The 18,669-nt window shown below is 46.8% G+C and overlaps 1 protein-coding gene and 1 long non-coding RNA gene across 2 annotated transcripts in view; one reads left to right on the top strand and one right to left on the bottom strand.

Moving 5' to 3' along the window:
• LOC142774609 (uncharacterized) overlaps positions 1 to 18,669 on the top strand; it is a 160,702-nt gene that overhangs the window by 89,409 nt on the left and 52,624 nt on the right. The gene's annotated exons all lie outside the window — the stretch shown is intronic.
• LOC119181827 (uncharacterized) lies at positions 8,969 to 17,090 on the bottom strand. Its single transcript, XM_037433070.2, has 4 exons — positions 16,778 to 17,090; positions 16,592 to 16,654; positions 14,374 to 14,676; positions 8,969 to 9,317 (listed from the first exon to the last, which is right to left on the bottom strand). The coding sequence occupies exons 2-4, from the start codon at positions 16,647 to 16,649 to the stop codon at positions 9,010 to 9,012; spliced, it is 669 nt and encodes a 222-aa protein (XP_037288967.2). The 5' UTR covers positions 16,650 to 16,654; positions 16,778 to 17,090; the 3' UTR covers positions 8,969 to 9,009.

Genomic DNA, 18,669 nt, shown 5'->3' with positions numbered 1-18,669 from the left:
CTTAAAAAAGAAGCAGGAGTTGGTTTTGCACAAATTTCCTGAGAAGATACTGGAGCTGGAAACCTTGCTCTCGCGACACCTCCCCCCTACGAAAAAGAGTGCCCCACTCGTTTTATCTGCAAAACACGACAATAAATAGACTAATTATACAAAAAGGTTTTGCATTCAACAAGTGAGATGCTTATTTAAAGACACTTATGCATGTGTATAACAGGTGAGAGGCTTTAAAAAAATTACATAAAAACAACAGACGAAAAACAAAACAAAATCATTGGACACAGAAATATATGGGTTCACTCATCGGTACTGCAATACAATTCAGTGTCCGTTTCGTAAGCACTGGCATTCTGTTGTGCGTTGTTATTACTTGAAAATGTCTTCCAGTCCGAGTAAAGTTCAGTGTCCGTGTCGTAGCTTTCGCACTGCTGTACTGGAACACTGGTCTGTGTCCCGCGCACACAATGTTGCAAACAAATTTCCTGAGAAGATACTGGAGCTGGAAACCTTGCTCTCGCGACAATATGGTGGTTTTGGGACGTCAAACCCCACATATCAATCGAGTGCGCGTTTCAAGCTGGGTCTTCACGCTCGAATCGGACCGCTACGCAAGAGCAGCTCACGACTTCTCACTCGACGAGAAGCTCCCAATACACGTGTGCATGTACGGGCACGAGATTCCTCGTTGAAATCGATGATGCGAAACCGTTCGATTTAGGAAAGTAAAAGCCGCGACCTTCACTGATTGGCCGTTTAGCCGAGGAAGAAAAAAATATGTAAAAAGTCACGATGAGGATATCGAACTCGGGCGTACCACCAAGTGCGCACCGCCAAATTATTTTTTATTTACGTTTTTTCGTTTGCTTATTCGTACTATTTGTGGGAACTATACGCGACGACGTGAAGAAACAGCTGACCTCGAAGGCAGGCGAGCGCTTTTCTTTTTTTTATTTTGGCACAGAATTCGACGTCTTGGAACTGTACAGCATGTGTGGAAACGTCCTCTAACTTTTCCCCTCTTGCTTCTACTTGGTCATTTGGAAACGCGGCGCACAAGCATCGACTTGAAGCACGGTCTGACCTCTTCAACGACGAAGTACTTTTTGCCCAGAGGAAAAAAAAAAGGATAAATTTAAAGATGGGGGGAGGGGGTGGAGGTTTCGAAACTATCTGTGTATGCGAGGCTACGGCTCAACTCTGTGATCGCTGGTTTGTTCGGTGCCCGATGTGCACGGACTCATTTTGATAGAGGCGCAAAGTGACAAATCACGTGGGCTCCGGTGTATTGGATGCATCGATTGGTCTAAGCTCACCCTAGGTGTAATAATAATAATAATAATAATAATAATAATAATAATAATAATAATAATAATAATAATAATAATAATAATAATAATAATAATAATAATAATAACAGTTTATTAACATTATGAAAGAGCAGCATAGTGATACAAAATTGGCCTGCCACAGCCTCGTTGGGCTTGAAGGACAGAGCCGACTGACAGCAGACCACAAGAATCGATTTATTTAGCACCACATAGTCGTATAGTTACGATTTCGGACCGCTTTCCAAGCTGGCGCTAGAATGTTGGGAACGTCAGCAACGTCATTGCTGCGTTCCGAAGTAACATTTATGGAAATATGTCGGAATGACGCTTAAAAACACGAAATATGGCTGTGTCGAAAAGCATGCTAGCTCTTATGCGCATACTTATATGCGACACATGTGTAGTACTGGTAAAAACCCTCCGATAGAAATATGCACTCTGCGATGGATCCAAGGCTACCGGATACGAATGGAAGCGTATATATAGAAGCTTATATAGGATGGCTGCGCAGGCAACAGACTGCGTGTAATGAAAGTGGCGAAATCGCTCTGTCGTCAAGACAGTTCAAACAGAGATGTGGTTGCATCGCAATATTTTCCTCACGGCTGGTGGTTTTATGTGTGCACGTATACTTCGCAAACAGTGCAATTCAAACGATAGCGTCGACTTCATATGCTCGTTGCTGCCGGCCGGCTCTCGATGAAACTATTGAGCGCATCTCATGCTACTGCCCGTCTTACGCAAACGAGAGGCCTTACTTCCGTCCTACTTAATATCAAATGGGCAGAAATAAATTTCTCTTTTCATTTTCGGCAAAATCTTGGGAACAAATAAAAATATGCCTCTCTGAGAAATTTGTATGGATTTGCTTGTTGTTTGCCCCGCCGCAGTGGTCTAGTGGCTAAGGTACTCGGCTGCGGACCCGCAGGTCGCGGGTTCGCATCCCGGCTGCGGTGGCTGCATTTGCGATGGAGGCGGAAATGTTGTAGGCCCGTGTGCTGAGATTTGGGTGCACGTTAGAGAACCCCAGGTGGTCGAAAATTCCGGAGCCCTCCACTACGGCGTCTCTCATAATCATATGGCGGTTTTGGGACGTTAAACGCCACATATCAATTGCTTGTGGTTTTGTGCTACAAACGGGTGGTTTTGAATTGCCCTTTTCTCTTCCTCATCACTTCGTAAGCGAGAACACCAGCATTGAAAATTGATGTAGTTACTGCTTATCGAGCGTGACAGCGTTATCTCTATACAGGGAAGCTGAAAATTTTGCAGCAAGGCGACCAACCAGAAATGACTCCGGAACGTCCCTTTTGCATCGGCCGCGCTGCCGGCAATTCAGTTATGCAGCCGGCTCTCTCTTTCTCTCTCTCTCTCTCTCTCTCTCAAGAAACGTATATACGATGTGAAAGGTCGCCGCACATTTGCGCTTCTAACGGTCATGCGCAAGACGCCCGCCCGACGCATCTCGCTTTCCGACGCACGCGTCATGCGCCGGCGATGAAATATTCAGCGCGCGCATCGGGCGGCGAGAGTAACCGCGAGCACGCGCACGCATCGCTGCGCTTTTCTGCACCGCTGATTCCTCGAGCGGGCGGTGTCCGCGGTTTGTCAGGCTCGCGCACCTCCCTCTTTCATACGTGTGTATACACGCCCTGTGACTTCTCTTAGTGTAACAGCGGGCAACCCGCCTTCGTCTTGTCGGGGTATTCGAGACGCTGCTTACGGCACGCGCCTCCCGAAGGGGCTGGCCGTATACGCGTGGAAAAACCTGTCACAGCGCTTCGGAATGAACAAAAAGTCAAATGGTCCTTCATGCATTCGGCTAACACGGCTCGAAGGCCAAATCAGTCTTGCGACGCCAGAGCCACAGCAAAGCCATAGCCATCACTGTAGATTGCTTTAATCTCCCCTCCCGAAGATTTGTGCATCCAACGTGATTTTTTTTAGTGGACTTAGACCGTTTTCTGCTGCTACTTTGTCTATGCAAAACTAGATGGCGCCACCGCACCGAAGCGCCATGGCCTTCTCCGCGGCGGCGCGGCCGCGATGTGGCGGGTGGCGGACGTCGTTCTGTGGCTCACGGCGAGAGACGCTGGTGGTAGCGGTTCTCGAAGAAGAAAAAATGCAATTAAGTTGTGCCCGCTATGAGGCGACTTGGCGAGTGCCTAAGCAGAAAAAAAGAGAGAGAGAGAGAGAGAAACGGGTTGCGCGGAATATGCGCTGCGCCCGCTTTGCTGGCCTTCGACCCGGGAGCGGTGGATCGGCTGGCCATCGGCGACGGCCAAGAAGTGGAAAGGAGGTCATTATATCACGTGTCCAAACGTGGCAGCGCCCGTACGCCGCAGCGGAAAACGGTCTATAGCAGCGGCCCACTGTTGACCAAGTGACAGTGTCACGTGATGACGACACACATTTTGAGGGCATTCGATGTCATTATGAACATATGGGAGAGGCCTTTGTCCTGCAGTGGACGTAGTCTGGCTGATGATGATGATGATGATGATGATGATGATGATGATGATGATGATGATGATGCCATTATGGCGTCATACGATTTTCGGCGTCACTGGTGTTCGTGCTGCCGACGGTCGTTTTTCCAGTTAGGCGAGACATCTAAGGCTTCCGTCTTAATAAATAAATGGGGGTTTCGATGGAAAGCGGAGGCCTCGTGCACTACTGCCGGTGACGTGACCTCGCAATGAAAGATTAGACGGTGTAAAATTTAACGCTACACGAAAGAAAGTAGGCAACCACGAGTGTTGAATGTTAATAAAAATCTCGTTTATTTAGAAGTTACCACATGCCATATGCACGCGCACACATCAGATTCGCGGTGAAATATTCTAAACTCTCGCGTAGATTAGCCAATCTTCACAATAAACACACTGCTCACGTCACGATGACTGGCACGAAGAACACGAGAAAACGATTGAGACTGAAAAAAAGATGGCTCTCACGTTCGAATCAATATAGGCAAGTTAACAACGGATCGTCCGGCTTTCTTTGTATAGACACGTGACACTATAGTGAGAAAAAAAAAGAACGCACCCAGGATGCGTAAACGTCGTTTCGTTTGGGTATTAATGGAGCGTTCGGTTGTATGATTGATTGCCTCGGTTCAACGTCGCTGCTAAAAACGCGGGTCTCAAGATGTGACTTCGTGAAGTGCTCGTCTAGGTGATTGATTGACGGGGTGTCATCGTCCCGATGAACACTCGTGACCTCTCAGGGACGTTGTGACGGAGGCCTGCATTCCGTGCGTTCAATGCGACTTTACACGGCCGGTTTTGAATACCTACCTTGTCGGAACGAAGTCGGCATCTCTACCGTCTCTACGTACTGATTAAATGCGGGCTATATACGCCCCGCCGCGGTAGTCTAGTGGCTAAGGTACTCGGCTGCTGACCCGCAGGTCGCGGGTTCAAATCCCGGCGGCGGCGGCTGCATTTCCGATGGAGGCGAAAATGTTGTATGCCCGTGTACTCAGATTTGGGTGCACGTTAACGAAATTTCCGGAGCCCTCCACTTCGGCGTCTCTCATAATCATATGGTGGTTTTGGGACGTTAAACCCCACATATCAATCAAATGCGGGCTATATCCAGGAAAACAGGCGAAAAAAAGTCTGGTTTCCTGGTTATATCTAGTACTTTAAGCGGGACCTGATTAATAGTGTATGTGTATGAACACCGCGCACAAATTGCGCGGCCCAGATGCTAAGAACAACCTCTCCCTCTTTGTTAAACCTGTTATCGCGAAATGATTTTGACATTTATTGTTGCGAGTCGGCACGTCATGCTTTTTTGGTGAGCTGATGTCTGAAATGTCAGTTTTGAACTTAATCTTGATGTTTTTTTAATTCCGTCGAGAATAATGTGTGCTTTCTGTGTGTTTATACTTATGTACACCACCTTCTGTATACCATCACTGCATGCTGCACTGTAATCGGCTTCGAAGCCTAGTCAAGCTCACAACAGCTTTTTCTTGTCATGCCCTCTACTTCATGAAGTGGAAAATAAATGACTGATTGATTGATTGATTAATCGAGCTTGTGACCTCGTGCACAAGACAACAGATATATCCAGTGAGCTGGTTGCAGAACGCGTTAAAAAAGCGGAGTTTGAAAACAGTCAAGTTGCATTTGTAGTAAGTGGTTTTTCTATGGTCGTGTATAATTAATGAGATAGGGGAGTGTGACTACATGGTAAGCTTCATCTAGAAGTATGAGACAGCCACTGAAACCAACCTATAAATAATACAGAGAAATCACAGGGGACACCATTGGTCGTTTTCTTTTTAAATGTAGTGTAATTATTCTGATCAAGCTTGACAGGGATTAAATGGAACGAAAAATCACCCTTTTCGTCGATGGTATCCGAGCCTGAAACCTTCGAAATGCGAGTCCGATGCTGTTACTTGAAAGCTGAAGACAGACAGACAGACAGACAGACAGACAGACAGACGGACGGACGGACGGACGGACGGACGGACGGACGGACGGACGGACGGACGGACGGACGGACGGACGGACGGACGGACAGACAGACAGACAGACAGACAGACAGACAGACAGACAGACAGACAGACAGACAGACAGACGGACGGACGGACGGACGGACAGACAGACAGACAGACAGACAGACAGACAGACAGACAGACAGACAGACAGACAGACAGACAGACAGACAGACAGACAGACAGACAGACAGACAGACAGACAGACAGACAGACAGACAGACAGACAGACAGACAGACAGACAGACAGACAGACAGACAGACAGACAGACAGACAGACAGACAGACAGACAGACAGACAGACAGACAGACAGACAGACAGACAGACAGACAGACAGACAGACAGACAGACAGACAGACAGACAGACAGACAGACAGACAGATGAACAAACAGGCGGATGGATGGACGAACGGACGGACGGATGGATGGACGCTTCGCCCCACACATCATCATTCACTCAGTGGATATGCTGTAAATATAGGCATGTGCGAATATTTGGAATTTTTTAATAACGAATCGAATAACGCTGTATTCTATTCGGGACTCGAATTGAATAGCGCATATTCAAAATACCGAATATTTTTAATTGTTTTCGAATAATCAGCAATTGCGAAAAAAAAAATGCCCTAAGGAACGAGACGTGTAGAGAAAGGGGGTTTTTCATCACTGGATTACCCAGATGCATGCAGCCCGTGTATTTGCGGAACTATTGGCGCCTTATTCGTCGCAGGATGGGCGGGTTTCGCTTAAAAACTCTATTGACGGCAATGCAACAGTCTGCAATCAACTATCTTTATATACTGTGAAATTCTTCATGATTTACCTCATGAAAATTGCTTAATCTTTAGCAATCACCATTACTTGGAGGCTGTCGACAAAGTGCTGTATTTCGCCTTGAAGTTACAAAATAGTTTGAAGGAGCTAGTTTCTGCTCAATCAATTTAATAAAGCTTGTTTTTTGGTCAGAAGAAACCACAATGCTCTTTTGTAAAAGATTGCGATTATTTGTTTCACTGAAAATTTTGTGGGATTTTTAGGCTTTTCTGCAAATTATCACCTTACCACTCTAGGCCTGCTTTGAAAGGTGTTGTCTTACCATTCGAATAGTATTCTATTCGTATTCTCATTCGATTCCGTATCACCACTATTGGACTATTATTCGATTCGGTTCTAAGATTTACTATTCACACACCCATACTTTTTATACGACCGTTTAAAGTGGGTTTAAATTCTAGGGACAGTGACCTCGCCATCTGGCGTCATCTCAGAACGCGCCAGGCGCAACAGATTCGTTTTCCGGTGAGCCTTTGAGCAGTTGCGCCATCTGTCGGGTAACACGTGATGCATCCAGTGACACTTCGCGGCGCCAAATTTGGCTCCCGCGAGCGATCCTGAAGACGATTGAAATGAACACCAAGCTAAAAGTATGCGCTGCCGGGTGGTCATTTGTGCGGTGTCCATGTGGTGGTTTTGCGTGGACGCTCGATGTGAACGGCTCGCTTCGAGGCGTTTGGTTTGACCCAACGTGGCGTTCGCGAACGTCGTCTCTGGTATATTTGAAATTCTAGCGCCACTTGGTATTGAACTGTAGCACCGAAATGACCTGGCAGTATAACAATTTCAGTGCTGTACGGCTCACCAAAAGGCCGAGGGATCGAATCCTATACGGCTGCATTTCGTTGGGCGCAAATTGCTTAGAGGCTCGTGTGCCGAGGTCTAAAAAAAAGAGTGAGTAAAAAAAAAAAACTTTAGAAAAAGAGCGAGTAAAAAGGGTGTCTTTTTGTCCCACAACGATAATCGTCATCTGTATTGCGCTCCATCCTTGCGCTATCACCCCGCGCCCGGTATACATTCCGGTCACGATCGACATGCCCATTATCAGGGTCACATTGCATTTTCGACGGGAAAGTGGCCAGCGCCGAGTTTTCAAGAAAGGAAACGCACGCAAGCCTGATGACGATTATTGTTGTCGGACAAAAAGACACCCTTTTTACTCGATATCTTTTTTTAGAGTGTAGGCGCACGTTACAGAACACCATATAGTCAAAATTTTTTGGAGCCCTCCACTATTAACATTACTGGTAACGCGGCTCCACTACGGCGTTCCTCGTAATCAAAATGTGGTTATCAAAATGTCGTCGTAATCAAAATAAACTCACCGAATATAATATAGCTATTATAGCCTAATCATACGAGAAAATAACCAACAATACTTTTGAAGACATTGCTATCTGTTACGGAAGCTATGGAGGACGACTCGCTCAACGGGAAGTTTTAAACGTCGACGTTGAAATGAATGGTGTTAAGTGGAGGTCAAAATAAATAAAAATGTACAGCACAGTTCTGTCGATGCGTGTTAAAAGTTTGTACTTCGCGAAAAAAAAAACACAGACGTGAGATTTTGTGGCGCAGTGATAAATTAGGCCAAGTTCATTATTTTTTTTTTGGGTTTAATACGCCAGAGAAACGTTTTTGTTGCTGTTTCTTTCTAACTATTGGTTGTTTGGCTAACATCGACGCTGCAGCGTCTATGATGGACAGCTCGGGTCGTCCTTGTGCTTATCGTCCTCATCTAACTGGTTCTCTTGTGGTTCGTCGTTCGTTGTGGTCCAAAATGTTTCTCGTTGCCGAGATGCAACGGTACCATTGAGCATGACTGATGTGTCTACTCAATGACGCTGACAGGAGAAACGCTTCGTGCATGCTCTGATTGTCCGGGACCTTTTCAGCTAGGGTAACTAAATATGATTCACAGTAATGCACTGCAGTGTTTCTCACTGTTTCGCCAGACGAAGCTTCGAAATTAAACTTCGGCTAGCCTAAGTGGAGACTTGCCAGGCTCAATGAGCACCAAGTAGATGAACTGTGATGATAAAATTCTACATTCGAAGGTATACATGAGTCCTAATGTCTCTGGTAAAAAGTAGAACCATTGAGGGCTCGTTTTTCTCTGCTACACACAGTAGTAATGAGAACAGACAATAATGCCAAGGACAATAAAGCAATAATGACGATAATGTCAGTAATACCTTGGCATTACTGTGTCTTTGGTTATCATTACTAATGGCATGGCTCAACGATATAGGTGAACATGAAAAGCTGCTGCCAAGCAGCGTAATCTTTGCAATGTTTTCACTTTTCCCCCGTGCCCTAGCCCCGTAATTTATTTGTCACATCCTAATAGTGTACAGCGCGACCCAGCGAAGCGACGCTGCAAGTGCCAGGACAGTCGCAGCCGGAGGAACGGCCGCCCGATGCGCCGTCCCGTAGTAGGCCGGTCTTCGGGTGAACGTCTCCCGGTACGACTTGTACCTCTGGTCACCCATGGTCACTCTGCAGCCCCGAACCCTCTGGCAGTTCGGGCTGTTGTAGCGCGTGCAGCAGGTGTACTCCACTCGAGTCCACAGGTTGTTGTAGCCGTGGGAGATGAGGCAGCATGTGTCGATGTCCCAGCAGTACGTGCCAGTTGGGCAGTTGTCTGTGTGAAGAAGGCGCAGCATGTTATTTCAACATGTTTCAGTGGGCTATTACGTGTTTTTTTTTTTTTGCTGATTGTTCATGTTAGGGAACCTTCGTTATTTTTTTTTCTTTCGCTCCAGAACTTTGTGATATGTTGTAGCCGAGGTAATATCCCTACTGAAACGTTCCGTATGCGATGTCCAATAATTCCGTATGTTTCCGTAAGAATCTTACGGAAATATATGGAAAATATATAGGAAACACATGTATTTTTTACGGAAACATATGGAATTATTGTACTCGCATATGGAACGTTTCGGTAGGGATGGGCCTCAACATCTCCACAGCAAGACAGTTAGAACAGAACAGAACAAAACAAAACAGAATAGAACTGAAGATGTAGCGGAATGTTCGCAATTTATTGGCAATGTTTTGCTCCTTATCCGACCCAATCTCGTTTGTTGATGTGTACATAATAATCGACCATTGATGGTAATATTTACGAATAGGAATGTTTACGTTCGGATCTCCAGCCTATGTAGGTTTCTAGTTCTGGCTATATTAGGAGCTAGCATTTGCCCAAACTAATTTTGACGTGTTAGCAACCTAAAAGATGATCCGAAAGAAGAGGCACATGAATGGCAACATATAAAGACGGGGCACAGTAGCGCTCCGTGTGCATCTTTTTGCTATTGTTCTCAATTATGCCCTACACACTAGTCCATTGGTCTGTCCCTTTAAAGCACGATGTAGAGAGACGGGATAGCAACACGGCACACAAGAATAGAATGAAACAGGACGACGAGCTACTAGCAAGTTACCAACAGACATCTTTTATTCAGGAAAACATACATTTACAACTATAGTTAAAATCGTGCCGTCTAAGTGAGGCACTTTGTTCGAGACCTCTAGTATACGGCTGTAACGAACGTTGCCCAAGCAAACTTTCAAATTTCGATCACTCCAATGGCACATTCACGTTATGTGCTTGACTCTCAACACTAGGTCTAGCCATCAGTCCAGCTGCCTAGCTAAATATGGCTTGTCCCAAGTAGTTATGGCTAATGCTGGTTAAACGATTGACGTCAGATAATGTTGGTTGAACTATAGTATACGGTGAATTTTTGCTATAGTTCTTGTGAACGATTGCTGATATTGGCTATTGTTTCCACCCGGTGTTGAAATGCTATTTACAATAAGCTTACTTGCTGTCTGAGAATTTTCCCGTGGGCAGTTTCTGCGATACTTTATTTTCTCACGTGTTATTATTTACTTGGGCAAGCAAGTGCAAAGTTTGCCCGCGATGTATGAGATGAAAACGAAGCTTAATTCTCCTGAGCGACGCCTTTACACCGCGGAAGCTGCATGTCATGGTTCAAAGTATCGACACTAATACAACAAAAGCAACACGAGGAGCGATAACGCAGAGAATGAGAGAAGCAACCGCAACACAATTTTAATAGCGAAACTGTTCCGGCTATCGGTAACTTGTGCTCAGCCGCGCAATACGCCAAAGGTGGGTAGCGCGACAGGATTCGGGCAAGCGCAAAAAAAAAAAAAGCAGCAGGTGTTATCGTTAAACGAACACCTTGCTCGACGAAGTAAAGCCCGCAAAACACGTGAAAGACGGGCACATAAAAAATAATTAAAAGTAAAAATAAAAATCGAGTGAGAAAGATAGAAAGAAGCGATAAAAAGAAAACATAGAGAGAAATAAAAGGAGCAAAGAGACAGAAAAATAGTAAAAGAGAGTGAAAGAGATATAAGGAAATAGGTAAAAAGCAGTAAGCCAAAGGGAGAAGAAATAGAGAAATAAAGGGAAGCAGGTAGAGAAAGAAGCATAGAGAAAGAGACAGAAAGATTTCAGGACGGAGAAGCACGTAAAAAGAGATAGTGAGAGTACAGTTGACTTGAATAAACTTCATTTGCGCAACGGCTGTCACTGTGTCCGGTGCTAGGCTGCTAGGGATCCACCGTTCGAGGAAGATCTTCCGAGGTCCTCGTAAACACTCATGAAAAAGAGATGAAAAAGACAGAGAGCAAGACAAAAAGACTCAAATAAGGATAAAGAAAGAAATATAAAGCAGATGTATAGAGAGAAAGACATATAGAATAATAAGGAAGGAAATAGTAACAGATGCAAAAAATATACAGGAAATAGTGAGAAAGAGATGAAATAAGGAAAACTAGGAAGGCTGCCCAGCTACGCATCTTCTTCAAGCTTGATATCGTTAGTGCGAAGCTGTCGTAATTCTTAAAAACTACACGCCAAAATTTCAGCTCATTTCAAAAAACAATGAGATAGTTAACGTTCTATAATAGTGCTGATTCAATTAAAACGCAACACTGTCCTTGCAACAAACGCATAAAGCAAACACGCATAAACAAGCCTGCATCGAAAAAAAAAATCCACGCGAATCCACGGGATGAATGCTGATGATGCAGAAAAGCAGTGTGCATTATATCATGAATCGTGGCCTTTTGCTGTGCTCTAGTTAACAGTGTTTTATTTAGTTTTTGTTATTGTTTTGTTCCGTCATACGCTTTCAGTGATGGGTGGTAAAGTGCTGATTTAATTAAAACGAACACTGTCCTTGCAACAAACGCATAAAGCAAACACGCATGAACAAGCCTGCATCGAAAAAAAAAAATCAACGCGAATCCACGGGATGAATGCTGATGATGCAGAAAAGCAGTGTGCATTATATCATGAATCGCGGCCTTTTGCTGTGCTATAGTTAACAGTGTTTTATTTAGTTTTTGTTATTGTTTTGTTCCGTCATACGCTTTCATTGATGGGTGGTTAAGTGTCGACGTTTTTACGGCGTGTGGCCATTTGATTTGTTTGTGCTGGTTAACAGAATTGTGATAACCATTCTATTGTTCACAGATGTATCGATTTGTTCACATGCACCTGCGCTAAGTCTGCTGTAGACGACGGCGACACGCGGACATTGCGCGGTCTTAAGGGGGCCCTGCAAGACCTTTTTATTATGGTCGGAAAACGGTGCCGTTTCATATGATAGAGGCTCTTGAGAACACGTGAGCCAAATATTATAGCGCAGCGCGCGGCATGTAGTTCACAATAACTTCTCAAAGTCAGCTAAATGTTGCTTTTATTTACTCTTGACAAATGATGGAAGAATCTGAAAAAACACTCGTCAGAGCTGTTGCATCAGCCATTGGCTGATTTGCGATGGAGGTGGAAATGTTGTAGGCCCGTGTGCTCAGATTTGGGTGCACGCTAAAGAACCCCAGGTGGTCGAAATTTCCGGAGCCCCCCACTACGGCGTCTCTCATAATCATATAGTGGTTTTGGGACGTTAAACCCCACATATCAATTAATCAATCATTGGCTGATTTGAACTTGGCGCGCTTGGTCGTTACAGCGATCGCTGCGGGAGTCCGCGACTTGTCTACGCGTGCGCGCGTCATCGCACTGGGAAGTCGCGTATTCGAAGAAAAGAACAAGATACATTAAAGGGGCCCTGCAACACGTTTTTGAGCATGGTCAGAAAATGCTGCCGATCGGTAGTAGAGGCTCCCAACAACACGCGAGCCAAATAATATAGCGCAACACGGCGCCTGGAATTCACAATAAATTATCAAAGTCAGCTTAAAATTGCTTTCTCTTCTCTCGACAAATCACGCAATAAGCCCAAACATCTCTCGTAGAAAGCCGATCTATCAGCTATTGGCTGATTTGAACATGGCGCGCTCGGTTGTTACAGAGATCGCCGCGGGAGGCCGTCACTTGTCCACGCGTCGCGCGATCGCACTGAACAAGCCTCGTATTCGAAGAAACAAAAAAGAAAAAAGGCTCAACGTCGGGAGGCGTGCGTGATGTTTTTCGTTGGCCCCTCTTATCCCTTCCTGCTTATCTTCCAGTGCTTTCGTCGGGACGAGAGAAGAGAGAATGCGATTGCAGATTGTGACAGATCTTTGTAACTCCACTCGTACTGGACGGATTCCTAAATTTTTTTGCGGCGTTGAATTTGTGAGGCAATACGCTTTTCTGGTGAATTAATTCTATGGTTACTCAAAACAGTGTTTCGGGGCCCCTTTAAGTGCTCAAGGTCACTAGGCGCGGGTGGCGTATTTTCTTTGCCCGCGCCGACCCTGCCTGCTTAGGGTCGGTCCACGCGCTAATCGCAAAGCCGCAACGCACGTACCGGGACCCCTGCCGCACGAAAGCGGGGGACAAATGCATAGAGTTTCTCACAATACTTACTAGAGGGAACTCTGGCGCTAGTGTCTATGAGAGCTGCAACACACAGCGCTTCACCGAGCATGGGAATGATGGGTCGTACACACATTTGTCTAAACTTCGTACTTCTGGCCTGCTTTTGACTCCATGTGTGTTCGTGTGGCTTGAAGCTGTTTTCTCATGAAACAAAAATCGGCAAATGTTCAGCGATTGCGCCTCACCACCCTATTTTTTTAATTACCTTTTCAAATTGGGCCACAAAGTTTAAAGGGGTTGAATCTTTCTTTCAAAAAAGAATCGAAACACAGCAATAAACGAAGCCGCAAGTACGATTCACCACCTGCAAGTACGAAGACTAGGCAAATGTGTGTACTACCCATCATTCCCATGGTCGCTGAACGATCGCAGCGCCAGAGTGCCCTCTAGTTAATTTTGAGAAACGCTATGGACAAATGAGCCAATCGATGACGCTCTTTCACCCTCCGCTTGGGTGCGGCAGGTGTGCCGGCACGTGCGTTGCGGCTGGGCTGCTAGCGCATGGAACGGCCCTTGACATCTAGTACTTTCACCGGGACGAGAGAAGAGAGAGTGCAATGTCAGCGTGCGACAAATCTGCCAACTCTGTCCGTACTGGTTGGATTCGAAAAAAAAAAAATGCGATGGTGCATTTGGGAGGCGATAAGCTCTTTTAGTGAATCCATTCCATGGCTAGTTGAAAAAATGTGTAGCAGGACCCCTTTAAGGTGTCTCGCCCCTAATAATAATTAATACAAAACAGTGATTTAGAGGGCTTGGACGAGAAGATTGGTAATGTCGTGAAAGCATGACCCGTACAATGAGCAATATCCGCACGCGCGGTTTAGCTTACCCGACCGTAGGAAGTTGTCCTGCGAGAGGGCGAATCCCTGGTCCGGCACACCGTAGTGTCCGGTTGAGGAGTACGAGGAAGAAGAGTGGTAGCCGCGAGTGCCCGTCGCGTAGTTGCTGATGGGCTGGGTGCGCGTGCTGCTGGACATCGAGGATGACGTGTGCACTGGCCTGACGTCGTCGGTGATTCGCACGCAGTTGCGGGTCCGTATGTCGCACCGGTAGCCGTACGGACAGCACTTGTTCGGGTCCCGGCAGCAGTCGTCGCGCACGGGTCGCGACAGGTCGTGTTTCCAGCCCATGCCTGCGCGTGCGTACGTGCGCGTTAGACAATGCAACCGCGTGAGTGGTATACCCAGCTGATCATTTATCAACGTGACTCCTGATTATTGTGTGGGGTTTAACGTGCCGAAATCGACATATGATTAGACAGTTATAGTTTAGCGTTAGCGTGATAGCGTAGGTTAAGGGAATGGTGCTACCGTGCAGCAAACGTTCGTTGTAGGCAGCTTCTTATAGCGAAATAGCGCTTACGGGGCCCCTTTAAGTGCTCAAGATCACTAGTCGCGCGTGGCGTATTTTCTTTGCCCGCGCCGACCCTGCCTGCTTAGGGTGAGTGGTATACCCAGCTGGTCATTCATCAACGTGATTCCTGATTATTGTGTGGGGTTTAACGTGCCGAAATCGACATATGATTAGACAGTTGTAGTTTAGCGTTAGCGCGATAGCGTAGGTTAAGGGAATGGTGCTACCGTGCAGCAAACGTTCGTTGTAGGCAGCGTCCTATAGTTTAGCGAAATAGCTCTTACGTGGTTTACGTGCCCCCAAGTGGGATGGTGGCGCCACCTATTAGATGGTTAATAAGTTAAACAGTGAAAATGAAAAGAAGAGAATGTTTGCCTATGCGCCCGCCCGAAGCATTGTTAGAAGTTTATTTTCGTAATAATAAAAGTAAATAAATATGAACCACGTACAAAACGCGAAAACATCTACGTTGCCGATTTGTTTGCATTGATGTTGTAATTAAGCCTAGGCGCGTTCGAAATGGGAAGCTATCTCAAAAACTACGCCAACTTATCCGTAATACTCAGTCACCGAAGCTAACTGAAGGCAAGCGAAGCCGCTTTGAACAGTCGTTTGCTGCGAACAAGGTGAATCTTTCAACAACTACGCCAAAATCACTTCGAAGCGGGCGTTCGAGAGCGCCGCCATGTTTACGTGCACTACGTGCATCTACGCTAGCTTGAATCTGAAAACTACCGTGCGTAAGTAAGTGGTACGCGTAACGTACGTATCTGCGCATGCGCACTTCGATTCCGGTATCACGGTACGCCCGGTATCACAGTAAGCCCGGAATACTATAACTCTCTAATATTAGAAACGCTATAGTGGAGAGCTCCGAAAATTTCGACCACCTGCGGTTCTTAACGTGCACCCGAATCTGAGCGCACGGGCCTACAGCAATCAACGTAATGCCCGAAGAAAAAAAAAAGGATAGCGAAATGTGGCGGTACCATGCTGCCGATTTTCCACATATCAAATTCTCTTTCCAGCAAGTATTTACCGACTATGTACTGCAATTGTGTTCCCAAACAACTATAGTTGTTTGGAAACATAATTCCCTGGTGCTCGGAAGAACATATATGTTCTTCCAAGCCCCAGGCCGGAAGCGCGCGGGTACCTATAATACCGGTAGGTATACCCCGCGGCAACAGCCATCCGCCTCCCACAGCAGGGGCAGATGCTCGACTATATACTTCACCAAAGCTGCGGTAAGTTAACGGGCGCCCGTAGCCTTGAGGAGGCACCTTTTGCCATGAGTATCGAAGAACAACACAGTACATGGTCGGTGTACTTGTCCAGCGCTTTTTAAAAACTGATGGGTTCTCGGTCAGCATCAGTAGTCGAACCCGGTACCTATGTACCACATTGAAAGCCACGTGTGTATGCCCACCGGTGTGGTTAGCTGCACGGTAACGATGAAAAATTTGTTAGCTTGTTTTGAGGTTTGAACGTCTCAAAGCGGTTGGGGCGTAATGATCTGACTACGGTCGCAAGATGTAAACTGACAACCCCAAGCAATGAAAGGAAGGATGATAAAAAACTTTCTCCTAGTAAAGATAACGTAACACTTGTGAAATTTGCCATAGTATCAGTAGCTTCGATTAAACCCGTTTTATATACGAGTAGACGGAGGCGCCTTTGATAGTTATACGCACCTTGTACAACTGTCACCACGCCAAGAAATGTCCACGTCGCACAGCCTGGTCCTTTCATGTTCGCTGCGAAGTTTGAATTGAACTTGTTGTTTAGGGTAGATACGCTTCGACAGCGCTGCGTTGTTTTGGAATACACATACATCCCTTCACAAGGTGTCTTCGGAGTACTGATACGCACGTACTTACCTGTACTGTGTCGTTGTCTGACGTTCGTATAGTGCAGGTATCTGCTCGTCTTCCGGAAAAGCCTTCCCCGGTCCGAGTTGGTCTTACCGTAGGGGACCGTCTATAACCAGGTCAAAACCGAACGGCCGCTGCCAGCGTTGCCGTATCGCTGCACAATGTGACCCATCGGAGGCCATGGGACTGCAGTGCGTACTGGGCGATGTACACACAAGGTGGCCGGTGACACGCGTCAACAGAGATGCGCGCGCGAGGCTGCTTCGTGTGACGGCGATCGAACAATGGTCCCGCCTGAACGACGATGGCCCTGCTATAGTGTAAGCCGTCCCCCCGGAAATCGTCATGGCTGCTGATCTAAACACCGCTCCGATAGAGAGAAATAAACGAAATTGGCCGCGTATCTGCGTTCTTCGCTTCAAACGTCGTCGAAAGACGATGCCGGCCTTCTTGCGTGCATGGCGTCGCATTTTCTACGCAGCCGAAGAAACAGTAAGGTCTTCAGAATTACGTGTCTGTGTATTTTCTAGTAAAAGAACACACCGCCTAGCACTTACATATTGATGTTGCGCCTCAGATATGCGTAATATTTGCTTCTTGGTCGACAGTGTTTGCAACTATGAACGCAGTCACGATGTCAAGATGGCTGGCCCTTGAGGAAATGCTTAAAAAAAGCCACCGCCCAAGCACTCCGTACAAATGGTTATTCACCAAAAGCTGAAACGTGCGGCCCCGGTGTTTAACAGTGTGTTCAACCCGACGTGGCACTGAAAACTTTCACAATTTTTGGTTACATGTTCGTGGTTCTTAATGAGGTTATAGACACACGTTTGGCTTAAGTTTACCGCAGTGTTTGTCACATGCCGCACATTGTGCCACGCATGATCGCGGTCATGGAGGCGTGTAATGAGCGGTCAAGTGCTTTTCGGAATCAGTTAATCGCAGTGGTTGTTCTCGAACTACAGGCGGTCACAGACGTCGCAGCCGAAGCCAAAGTGCAGCTGGACTCTGAAAAAACCTTCCGTCGGAAGCGGGCGTTCGCCCCGGCGAATACGCTCTTGCAGTCATCACGTTTACGGCGCAATTTCACTTGTTCGGCGTATAGGCACGGCGCCGCGTCGGCTATAGGCAGAAAGAAATTGGGTGCCTTTTTTTCACTTCTTTAAGAACCGCGCATGAATTATTCGGCGCGGCATTGTTGCAAGCCTTCGACATCGCGAGCTGATTGGGGGCGTCACTTGCAGGATCCGGCCGCCACCGCCGCTTGCATTGGTGGTGGTGAAACTTTATCGAACCCCCCAAAAAAGGGGGGTCCTGAAGGACACTCGGCTAGACGCCAGGTGTAGAGGGCATCTCCCACGTCGGAATGGCTGTCCAGGAGGCCCTGACGGGCCTCCTGGACAGCCCGAAGTTGGTCTGCTAGTGAAGCACTTCTTGGCAGTTTGGCCCACTGTTGCTCGTTCTTGGCGTAAGTGCCACTCGATGCACAACCACAGAGCATATGGTTCAAATCTACACGTTCACAACACTTTTCACACACATGTTTTCCGTCGTATATAGTCTGGGTCGATGTTCCCGTTCGCGATTTCGCGCGGCTTGGGAGGCTGCCGCCACTCGGCCTCCAGGGCCTGTTTTTGTGCCAGGACTGCACCACCGGCCCGGCGAACGCGAGATCTCTGACGTTTCCACTGACGTTTCCACTCTTCTAGAGTTGTCCGTGGCATACCCATGTAGAAGGTTGCAGAATAAACCGATGCGTGCGTGCTCGACGCCATGGCTGTGACAAGATGGGCGACGTCATTCACAACGCAGCCAGTGGCGTGCGTGCTGGGGTACGACGTTGAGAATGACGTAACTGATAGGAGAGCCAATGGAGACCGGTCGGGACACCACTACCG

Source organism: Rhipicephalus microplus, chromosome 10 (assembly GCF_043290135.1).
Source record: "Rhipicephalus microplus isolate Deutch F79 chromosome 10, USDA_Rmic, whole genome shotgun sequence".
Taxonomy (NCBI): Eukaryota; Metazoa; Arthropoda; class Arachnida; order Ixodida; family Ixodidae; genus Rhipicephalus; species Rhipicephalus microplus.
This window is presented reverse-complemented; position numbering and strand designations above follow the sequence as displayed.